The sequence below is a fragment of the Atta colombica genome, unplaced genomic scaffold (genome assembly GCF_001594045.1).
Source record: "Atta colombica isolate Treedump-2 unplaced genomic scaffold, Acol1.0 scaffold105, whole genome shotgun sequence".
Lineage (NCBI taxonomy): Eukaryota > Metazoa > Arthropoda > Insecta > Hymenoptera > Formicidae > Atta > Atta colombica.
The window spans coordinates 4,703,699-4,714,854 of NW_017259190.1; the positions used below are offsets into that span (position 1 = coordinate 4,703,699).

Consider the following 11,156-nt stretch of genomic DNA (forward strand, 5'->3'; position numbering starts at 1 on the left):
AATAAACATTATATTATTGTATTATGTTATTAGTAATTGTAAAGAAGTACTCACTTCTTCTGCACCCTCTAAATTCTGTCTCTTAACTAAAGATAATGTTATATCACACAAATCATCTTTATTTTTTTCTGTCGCATTGAGATCTTCTATAATTTCTTTAACTGCCTGTTCATCCAAAGTAAGAATTTTACTTTCCATAGCTGAATCTGTTTTTATTTGTGAATTAGAGGGAAAAACACTCCTATCAATTGATGTTAAATCACCATTAGATATTTGTTGTGACTCCTCCTTAATCTTGACTTTTTGCATATCATCATTACTTATTTTTGACTTTGAAGCGTCTATTTTGTTAATGATTCTGTCATGCCAGGAATTAGATTCTAGTAGTGGAATAATGACAAATTCTTCTTTTTTATCTTCCTTCCTAAAAAACAAACATATTTTATATAATAACTGTTTAATCTAATTATGAAAATAAACGCTACAACGTAAAAAATTAGAATAAATAAAAATAAACATTACAGTTGTCATTTCAAGTATTAAAGATTAATAATTAAGGTTAGATAAAGAAGTTACAGACGCTGACCGTTTTATTGCAACGAATGAATTTTTTCTCAACTTACCCGATCACTTTAATCGCCTTATCGTCTAGACATTCGATATAATCCACTTTTTTCTCCTGGTGTAGCTTTTGTTTGCCCAAAATTGGTTTTTTTACCGACTTTGCAAAACCAAAAGAAATTTTTTTACTTTCTTCAGCCATTTTCTTATAATTTTATATAAGTTCTTTTTTCATTTAAGTATATCTTCTGTCACAGTAGGTTAATATTTTCACTTGCAATAACATAATACAGAAAAATACACTTCTTTCTTTTATGGCTCCCATGCATAAGCGCCTTGCGGTGCGATACGATGCGAAGCGAGCAGTAAGCCAATATCCAACGTGTTCCTCAACACACACCTTCTCGAGAAGGGCGCCGATAGAAGAGTAAGGCTAGATTTTCATCTGACGCTACGACGCTCTGTTTCAGTGTCAAAACAGGTCACGTGATCAAAATTAATGTTTGATATTCATCAATTTCACGTGACTTATTTTGACACCGAAAATGAATGTCGAGCGTCTGCATAAAAAAGTACCTTAATGGTGCAGCCATAATAGAAGGAATAAGGAATTAAAAATAAAGAATAACGATATCAATTTGATTTTTACAAGGATTATCCCATTTCGTGAATATTAAGGTCCAGTCATAAGAGAAGGAATAAGGAATTAGGAATAAAGAATAAAAAATTCAATCTATCAGAAATCGAATACACGATTTCTGATGCTGGTTCTGATATCACCGTAGCCAATACAATGGCAAGATTCTAATCCAGTTGGCAATCCAGCAGAAAACAAGCATCGTGTGCCGCTGGCTTTAAAAATAAAATAATCATGAAATACGAATCGAAGCGAACACACGTGATATACGGTCTAACCGAGTAAAGTCACTAGATCTACAAAGTACAGCAAACTTGCATCCATTTTCGCGACCATTTCGAATTTATGCATTTGTATTACTTGCTTTATTTGGGAAAATGAAGCTGTCAAGTATGTAAATCAATGTTTTTTTATAATTATAATTAGTTATAATTAGTTTATTTATGAATAAAAGAATATGTACGAATGCTCAATTTATGTTCTTTAGTTTAATACGGATTTATTTGTGTAGAAGTTTGTACATAAAAGTGCACGAAGGATATGTGTAAGTACAGTTCAGAACTGATGATAAACTGGAAAAAAACCTTGAAGTTTTTATTGTGTTAATATCAACACAATGGTGATGAATTTGTGTCTTCAACCTCGAGATTGAAAATGTTTTGAAAATGAATGTTTAGGTTAGCTGCACTCAATTAACCCAATGTGGATCCTGGTATACTTCAAATCGTGTACTTTGTACTTTGGCCATTTTTATGCAACATTTCTGAAATCAATTGCGGTTTATAAGTGTGGTACTTTCTAGTGATTTTAGACTCAACACTTGAGTGAGCGCTCGTTGCTATTGAGGTATTTTTTCAGATCTGAAATGCTGATTGTATGATCTAAAAGAATACACCAATAACAGCGAGCGCTCACTCAACTGTTGAATTCGCTGAACGCAGCCATTGGGCGAGTTCAAGGCAGCAAAGAGGCTAGACATGCTTGCTGAGCAAAGTATGATTGCTCAGTATGATTGGTTCTTACTAGATCCAACCAATCATGTTTAATTGCTCGATGAGCAGACCTAGTCGCTTTGTTGACTTGAACACACCCATTGAATACGCTGAATGCGTCCAATGGTAATCAAGATTTGTGTTCCGGCTTTAAACCGGAAGTGAAAAACATTAATGATGCCAATTATAGATAGAAATAGATGGACTGTGAATTTTGTTGGAGTCGTGCGAATGTGACTTTTCATAATTGTTATTATTTGCATACAAATTTGAGTGCTTCGCGTGATATTTTCCATGATATTTTGTACATTTAATATTAGTACACTTTATAATGTTTGCGTTAACGGGAGAAGTAAATTTTTGGACTTTTGATGACAATGTAAACATAGAGGTCACCGATTTTGGTGCATTTAAGTAAAAACAACATATTTTGATTCATTTCAGATTTCTATTACTATTACAGTAATTTATTTGCTCTTGATTTTTTTTAGATATCACGATAAACGTATTGATGGCACGTATGAAGAAGGCAAAAGATCATATTGTCAAGAGCGTGGAATGACTTATGTCCCAGAAAACAAAAAGAGAAATAAATTAAAACATTCTATTAAATATTTAGAGGTATAATAAATCATTATTTTATCTTTCCTAATCAAATTTTGTAAAGAGCATATATTATATAGAATTGTTGTTGTCATACTTAGGGTCAGCTCAGAGATAATTCTGTAATTTATTCTCAATGGTATGATGATTCTATTGCACAATTAATGCTTAGCAATGGCTTATTGGTACAAATACAAGTTTGTCTCTTCAGTGGTGATGTACTAGAAATCAATTTCGACAAATATCTTATAGGAAAGTTATCTGAACATATATCTGATGGTAATTGCCGATTATTTTTGTCCAGAAATTATTTATATTATGCACAAAAGATAATATATATTTTGTTTTATTTACAGTAATTATTACCAAAAGTCATTTGGTTTGTACATACAATGATAATCTAGTGACTCTGGTATATTTTACAAAATCTAAAACGCACATCTTTGATAAGATAAGTAAGTTAGAACCTAAATTAGTCACAACAGACTTATTTAAACCTAATGGACGCAGATTGGATAAGAAGATTGAAGTAAACAAGTCTACTAATTTGGTAAATTGACAGTTCTAGACAGTTTTTTTTAACTAAATAGAAAACATTACAGGTAATCTATAAGAAGTAATGTGTCTTTACAGATATTAATTTGGCGAAAATCTACAATGAATGAAGTTTATCCTTGGAGTCCTGCTATGAAACAATATCATCGAGCAAACATGCATCTCTTTCAGCTCACAGGGTATGAAATTAACATAGCACGTGACTTCTTTTATCGTTCTCATTGTTTTATGTGACATTTCTTTGCGTGTATATATGTATTTTTGTTCGTTTTAATTTATCTTTTTATAGTTTGTTCATTTTCTTATTCCTATTCTTGTTTGCGTGTTTTATCCTTTTACACAAATTCTCATGTTTCTTCTTGTGCTGTTCCCATAAATCTTTTTTATATTGAAGCGACATTGATAATTCTTTAGCAATGCTTGCAGTAATTTTCTTTGGTAAATCCCATGTGCCCTTTTTTTACAATATAATATTTTTATATCAAATCTTTGAATATTGTATTTATAAATTTTGAGAGAGGAACTTGTGATAATATTGATTTAATTTAAAATAATTTAGATTAAAACTTTTATACTATGTACTGTTGTTTTAAAAAGAAACTATTAAGTTATAATGAACAGAATTCAATATTTTGAACATTATATCATCAATCGTGCACAATAGCATTTGAAACGGTTCATAATGATTCTTTGCGTGGCGTAAAATGCAGCAGTTGTTTCGTGACCCTCATCAGAAAATTGCAATAGAGCAGTATGCCAATATTAAGTTCTGCATGAAACTAAAGAAAACTTTTATCAAGATATTCGAGTTTTGTTTTAAGTAACTTAAATGTTTCGATAAAAAAGTTTCCTTTAATTTTATACAGAACTTGCATGAGATTTAAGAGAACAAATACTATTGTGCATAATTGATAATATAATGTATAAAATATTAAATTCTGCCTGTTATAACTTAATGGTATGACTAGTATTATTTTTAGAACAAAAGTTCGATTTTTTTTTAGACCTGTGTTAACGTAATATTAATTTATACAAACTTTAAATGTTCCCCATGGCGATTGTCCAACTCTTTTGACATTGTCTAACATACGTCCGTTATTATCCACAATAAATTTTGTAGTGACACAATGTCTGTCTGGCCAATTAGGATACCATTTAGGAACTTCCCAATTTCGCAATCTTTTTGGAGCAAATGTATCTTCTGTCCAATGGCCATGCCAGTGTTGAGACATTTTCATATAATTTTCGTGATTTTATAATTTTAATACATATGAATTTTAATTATACTTGTGTTTGTTACTACATTTCTTTCTGTCAAGCATGGTTAGTTACGTATCACTATGCTCGTTGCTATGTAAATCAATCACAAACACTTGTACAGTCTCTGACATCCCTGTATGAATGTATGTACATAAAAAAAATGAAAGGATTTGATCATTCATATTTTCAGAACAAAATTAGAATTGTTATGTTACATACGTACTGAATTTGATCCCTTGTGTATTACATTTGATGCATGCGATGACAATATTATTCATTCTGTAGAACAAAAAGTTTCACGAAAGGTAATTACATCTCATACTTCTGTATTTAATGCAAATTTATTTAATATATTAAATATGCTTTAATATTAATTAAATTTTGTATTAAAAGGAAGAAATAAGTTAAGTTTGTAAATTTGGATATCGTAATATATAGGGAGAAGTTACTGTAGAATGGCGTACATATGAAGTCTCTCGGCAAAATAAATTAAAAAGGATCGCTGTGATTTCCGTACCATTGCCAACGCATACAAGTTGTGTGAGATTTTCACCTAATCAGGAATTATTACTTTTATGTTGCATTGATGGTACTATTATGATGTACGATCAGATCAAATCGACGAGTATCAGTGTAAAAGCAGCTTTTGTAAGTTTTATTAATATATAAATATACAATAACTTTTTATATATATATATAAGACTAAATAAGATTAACTTTTTATATATGTATAAAGATATACAATATAAGTATTATGGAAAGATGCATTTTAAAAGGATTTATATGTGATTTTCTTCATTTCTTTTTCTTAAGATACCTACTTTAGCCGCTTGGCACAGCGATGGTATAATATTTGTGATAGGTAATGATAGAGGCCAGTTTCAATATTTTGATATTACTTTAATGTGTATCAAAAGCCAGACATTAAGTGACGAATCAATGCCAGCGAATATTCTCGACTTATCATCATATTTTAAGTACGAACAATGAAATAATTAGTCGGTAAGACATGGCCATAAAATTGGATTAATAAAATAATAATACACAACACAGGAATCAGCATGCTTTGCTGCATATGGAATGGAACAGGAAAAGTGATCCAAATCAGATACGTTATTACAACAATGGCAATTCTTTATTCTTATTACTTTTCGAACGGTAAGAACTACTATTTTATCAAGCAACTTATTCGATATTGATTGGTACGTGACAATTTATTCTGTATTTTCAGAGGACCGATTGGAGTTATTAAAGTGATTGAAGGCGATACTCTCTCCGGAGATGAATTAGTCAGAAGATATTTGTCAGAGTCTCGAGCAGAACAAGCGACTTCTTTGCTATTGTCAATGAATTGGGATACGCATCCACGTGTTTGCATGCATTCGCTTAATCAAATCTTAAACTATTTATTTAAGTTACCATTAACAATGGAACACGAAGGTAAAATAAGATTTTGTTTTACTGTTTGTCTGACATTTAATTAAAAGATTACTTATTAATGATTTAAAAAAATAATCTTATTCTAATTTATTAATCTGATCCAATAGGTCTGATACAGAATGCGTTAGGCAGTTTCCACGTACCTATTAAACCAATAAGCCAAACTGTCGAAGAAGAATATGGAGACGAAGTAAGAGATTTGACGAGGAGATTTTTCCATCATTTATTAAGGTAGTGCATCATCTGATATGAATTTAAAAATTTAACTCTAATCATTCTAAATTTTACTCTAATCATTTTTTTATGATCTTTGTAGATATAAGATGTTTGAAAAGGCTTTTCGACTAGCTATTGATCTAAATGATCACGATCTTTTTATGGACATACATTTCTATGCTACGGTTTTGAATGACATGGAACTGGCAATTGCAGCCAAAGAAAAAGCTGAGAGTATTCTAAGCAGATCAAACAGTTGCAGTGGTTCACGTAAGAATTGTCAAATCTTTGGAAAAGGACTTTTAAAGACTTTAATATCCTTCAGATTATCTTGTATCTATTTAAATAAATAAATTTTTATAGATTCCACATGTTCGAGAACATCGTGTTCTGTATGTTCCGATTCAAGTAATGAGAAGGAAGAAGAGGAAGAGGAAGAGAAGAATGTGGAAGTAGAGGAGGAAGAAGAGGAGGAGGAAGAGGAGGAGAAGGAGGAAGAGGATGAGGGACAGGAGGAGGAGGAAGAAGAGGAAGAGGAGGAGGAGGAAGAAGAGGAGGAAGAGAAGGAGAAAGAGGAAGAGAAGGAGGAGGAAGAGCAGATAGAAGCAACATATAGTGAAGAGAGCGAAGATTCTCAAAAAGAAAAACGACTTAATCTGAAACGATCGCGAAAGTACCGTTACAGAAAAGCTTCCAGTTCAAATCAAATCCCACCCTTACCAGTTGTCCATCCTCATCATACCGCAAAAAACACACTTTGCGCCCCATACAATAATATTCCGTCCACTATTAAGACTGACTATATCTTAATACCTTCGTCCTTCGACACTTCTAATAACATTTTAACAACTTCGTTTAATCATTCTTCGCATATTTCGAGCCCATTTTTATCATCGACTTCTTTTAATAAATCATTATACAGTACACACTCAAATTTTACACCGATTAGCGCGGCGAATGTCATTAATAGTTCTCAAGTATTTAACAATGCATCAGACGACTTGATGACTACGTCATTCGGCAGTATTTCTTTCAATGAATCAGATGTAATAGTGAATGATCAGTCTAGCAATAATTTTGACGAGCGATCATACGAGCAATCGTTACTCAATGAAATATCATATTCTTTTAGTAGTTCCACTACTAACGTAATAACTACTTGCGCGCAAGACGATAGCTTTATCTCTACTCCTTTCAATAAGCCAATATATGAATCGGAAGACATTCATTCTAATAATTATTTGACGAGTTGTTTAAACGTCATTGATAATAATGTTATGTCAACGTCATTCGGTACTCGAATCGCTAATACTCCTATCTCGCATAATAACTCTGTCAATGCACTAATAGCGAACAATAACTCTGAAACAACTTTTATGTTACGAGGCATGAAATCTTCAAAGATATCTGATAAATCATTAACTAAAACTCTTATCGATAATACTCATACAACGGATCAATTGCCTCTTTCGAATAATACTTGTAACAATCTGATGTCTACTTCGTTTAATAATCTTGAAGGATATACAACTCTTGAAAGTAACGACATTACATTTCCCAACACGTTTAACAATGTCAATGATCAAGCCGTTAAACATCCTATAATGGAAGAAAAAGAAACAAACATCACTATTCCATCACCACCTTCTCTGATAAATTCTTTCTCTAATTGCCTTCATGATTTACCTAGAAAAAATTATCTTTTATCTAGGAGCACTCAAGGTTTGCCAAATATTAAAGAATTGGAGAAATTTACATCGAATAAAACCCATATGCCATTGTGCATTTTACAAAAACAGAATTCCACAACATCTAATATACCTGAAAATCAGAAAACATCTCTATCTTTCAAAACATATAGATACAATTACGATCTAGATTACATACCGTTTCAGGGTTCTCGCGACGATACAGATTTACAACTTTCACAAACAGTTAGCAAATTTTCCTCGCGAAATTTTCATCCTAGTTACAGTATACAACATGGATTATTTGAGAATAAACACTCGTCGAGGTCTTCTCAAACCGTTAATAGAGAAACTAAAATGTTTTCTAACGTACCACCTCTGCCTATAATTAATACGTCTATCGCTAGTTCAAAGATTTGCTCTACGTGTCCATCGTTTGCTGATATATCAAGTTCTCTTTCTAATGAAAAGCCAAAAGTGAAATTTTCAGACACTGTCACTCATATATTAGTACCTGGCACAGTAAGTAGTTTTAAAGATATATGTGCGTGCGTGCGTGCGTGCGTGCGTGCGTGCGTGCGTGCGTGTGTGTGTGTGTGTGTGTGTGTGTGTGCGCGCGCGCGCGCGCATGTGTGTATATATATATATATATATATACATATAAAATTTTTCTTACAGACTCAAGTATACAGACAAAAACGATCTACTACACAAACACGTATAACGGATCCTAAACGTGAACTTGCTGAAAGTCTTCCACTTTGTCTGGGTAATGAAGATTACCTTAAAGATTTTCAACCATTGTGTAGTAAGCATTTTACATTAGTACATCTATTTTGTATATGTAAGAAGCTTTACAACACAATTGTGAACAACACGACTTTGTCTAATATTAATTTTTGACATTTTGCAGAAGATAATGCTGATGAAAAAATAAAAGAACCTCCGAAGACTGATGACAGTACAAAGATTAAAGTTGTGCATTTTGGTTTATTGTAAACAAATATCTTAAAAGAAATATGGATTACATGCATGTATCATGCGCGAGCGTAAACAGGGAAATAGTGCCAGAAGAATAATAAATAAAAAATAGGTCTGACAATTATTTATAATAAAAAATAATTAGGGGGAATCTAGACTCCTCCAAATTTAATCTAATTTTGTTTTAGAGTCAAAATTGATAATAAGAATATTATGAAATAGTTTATCGAACTATTTTTATAAATTTTTTGTATATATTGTATAACTTTCTCATAGAAAAGTTAATAAGAACTTTTCTTCATTAATCTTGTGTATAACTTTCTCAAATTTTTACTATTTAAAAAATTTACATGCTTGGAAAGAGATGCTATTTTTGTAAGAGTATGTACAAGTATTATTTACACTTACAAATAATATATTAATCGCAACAACATTTAAGTTTTATTCTTTAATGTATCTAGCGATGCTTTCAAATCGATCAATTCTTTATCTGGTACATATCGCTTCTCTTCTGATGCGGGGTCATAAATGTTTATATTTAAAGTAACACCTTGTGGTAAAGCTGCCTCCAATGCTCTGATTAATACTGAGCATTTTATAGACGGTACTTCTGACATTTGTATATTTCTTTCATAAATTTTGAGATAATACTTGGACATAATTATTGTCGTTCCAGTTTTATATTTCTGAATCGTGAATTCTTGAGGTGGTAATGGCCAGCTGAACAAAAGAATATGGATTATTTTAAAAATTGAAGAGTAAAAATTGAGAGAAAATTAAGAAAATTTAACAAATTTACCCATTGTCTATGTCGATTTGTATGATATCCGCTAATTTGTGTATAAAAGACTGATAACATTCGAGCACAGGATAATCATAACCTTTAATTTGTACATTTATCGTAGATAAAAGCGGAAATTTTGGTTTTCCTGTCTGTAAAAATCGAAAAACTAACAAAACGTGTTATGTATACTTCAAACACCCAAAAGTGTAAATCTAACCTCTAAATAATCTGGCTCGTACAGACTTCCAGTGTAAAATTTTGCCGATAAAGTTTTCGTTGCGAGTAAACGTTGTCTAATTACTGCAATCTAGAATAAAAGCAATCGTTAAACAATTCAATTGTGCGTAATAAGATAAATGTTCAATAATGGATGTCTTTTACAGGTTATCTTACTCGGTGTATGGAGATTATATACAAGTCGATCGCAAAAATATACCTGTTTGATCAGATTTAAAGCCATTTCCCGTGCAATAAAATAATTAGACTAATGATTTTCAGAAAACTTTTAATTCATAAATTTAATTGAATTCAATCGTCGAATATTATCACGCCGACTCTTGGTAAATTTCCTCCAGTCGACAGTCGATCAGCTGATTTTTCGTGCTTAGTGCTTACAGGCTTTCTTTAACGGCTAAAGATGACGTTTGCGATTCAGCGACGTGTCGTTGCATTGAGAACTTTCGTAATAAAATTTTTATAATCGCCCAAAGTTTAATCGAAATATAAAGAAATTATTTTTTATAATCTAAATCGATAAAAATCTTTTACAATAATTATATAAGGTTATAAAAGAAGTCATTGAATTATATATTTACATATTATTGAATCAATATATTGAAATCAAAGAAAAGTATCTTGCTGAGGCTATCTGCTACTTGTCTCAACAATTCGCTGAAAAATAATATTTTGCATTAACAGAAATGCTTTAACAACCGATATTATACATTTGTTAAAAGGATCATGGATATTGAAACGGAGAATGTGATAAATCTGATATTTCCGGAAGGTATCTCGGGTAAGATTAATTATTATTTGGAAATTAATTGTTTTAACGCATTATTGCTCATTATGGTACATTTGTATCATTTTATGCAATTACGATTTCAGAATCTTGGAAAGAAAATCCCAATTTTTATCAGTATCTCTCAAAACTTGGAGGCTTTGATGTAGATCAGCTAAGTACGAATACCTTTATTATCCAGCTTATTTATTTAAATTTTGCTTTGTACATCAATAAGATACAGATTTATTCTGCATGAAAAATTTTTAGGTAAAGAACCTGATCATTTATCTGATGAAAAAAACGCAGTGCTTCAAACTACACAGAAATTAGTCTTTGCAAATTATAAAACTTTTATTCAGACAGCAGAAAGCTCACGAGAGATACTCAATCATGTAATTTCAAAAAAGTTAAATTATATATATACATATATATATAT

At 31.3% G+C, this 11,156-nt stretch overlaps 4 protein-coding genes across 4 annotated transcripts in view; 2 read left to right on the forward strand and 2 right to left on the reverse strand.

The window, feature by feature from the left end:
• The window catches only part of LOC108691424 (omega-amidase NIT2), a 9,046-nt gene extending 8,085 nt beyond the window's left edge, over positions 1 to 961 (reverse strand). The window contains exons 1-2 of the mRNA XM_018199186.1: positions 624 to 961; positions 55 to 424 (exon numbers count right to left, since the gene is read on the reverse strand). Of these exons, the coding sequence (XP_018054675.1) occupies positions 55 to 424; positions 624 to 763 (510 nt within the window). The 5' untranslated portion in view covers positions 764 to 961. The remainder of the gene's footprint in view (positions 1 to 54; positions 425 to 623) is intronic.
• A 1,442-nt stretch (positions 962 to 2,403) lies between these two features.
• On the forward strand, positions 2,404 to 9,020 carry LOC108688866 (WD repeat-containing and planar cell polarity effector protein fritz). Its single transcript, XM_018195393.1, has 16 exons — positions 2,404 to 2,604; positions 2,682 to 2,811; positions 2,895 to 3,072; positions 3,150 to 3,343; positions 3,427 to 3,527; positions 4,799 to 4,913; positions 5,047 to 5,256; positions 5,422 to 5,585; positions 5,662 to 5,766; positions 5,840 to 6,048; positions 6,156 to 6,279; positions 6,365 to 6,534; positions 6,628 to 6,710; positions 6,852 to 8,474; positions 8,631 to 8,760; positions 8,866 to 9,020. The coding sequence occupies exons 1-16, from the start codon at positions 2,522 to 2,524 to the stop codon at positions 8,949 to 8,951; spliced, it is 3,705 nt and encodes a 1,234-aa protein (XP_018050882.1). The 5' UTR covers positions 2,404 to 2,521; the 3' UTR covers positions 8,952 to 9,020.
• A 225-nt stretch (positions 9,021 to 9,245) lies between these two features.
• LOC108689752 lies at positions 9,246 to 10,414 on the reverse strand. The gene is made up of 4 exons (XM_018196685.1): positions 10,154 to 10,414; positions 9,935 to 10,024; positions 9,733 to 9,866; positions 9,246 to 9,653 (listed from the first exon to the last, which is right to left on the reverse strand). Exons 1-4 carry the CDS (start codon positions 10,175 to 10,177, stop codon positions 9,368 to 9,370), a joined length of 534 nt encoding a protein of 177 aa, XP_018052174.1. The 5' UTR covers positions 10,178 to 10,414; the 3' UTR covers positions 9,246 to 9,367.
• Positions 10,415 to 10,568: 154 nt separating this feature from the next.
• Positions 10,569 to 11,156, forward strand: part of LOC108691298 (conserved oligomeric Golgi complex subunit 8) — a 2,771-nt gene continuing 2,183 nt past the window's right edge. The window contains exons 1-3 of the mRNA XM_018198973.1: positions 10,569 to 10,732; positions 10,825 to 10,896; positions 10,988 to 11,112. Of these exons, the coding sequence (XP_018054462.1) occupies positions 10,678 to 10,732; positions 10,825 to 10,896; positions 10,988 to 11,112 (252 nt within the window). The 5' untranslated portion in view covers positions 10,569 to 10,677. The remainder of the gene's footprint in view (positions 10,733 to 10,824; positions 10,897 to 10,987; positions 11,113 to 11,156) is intronic.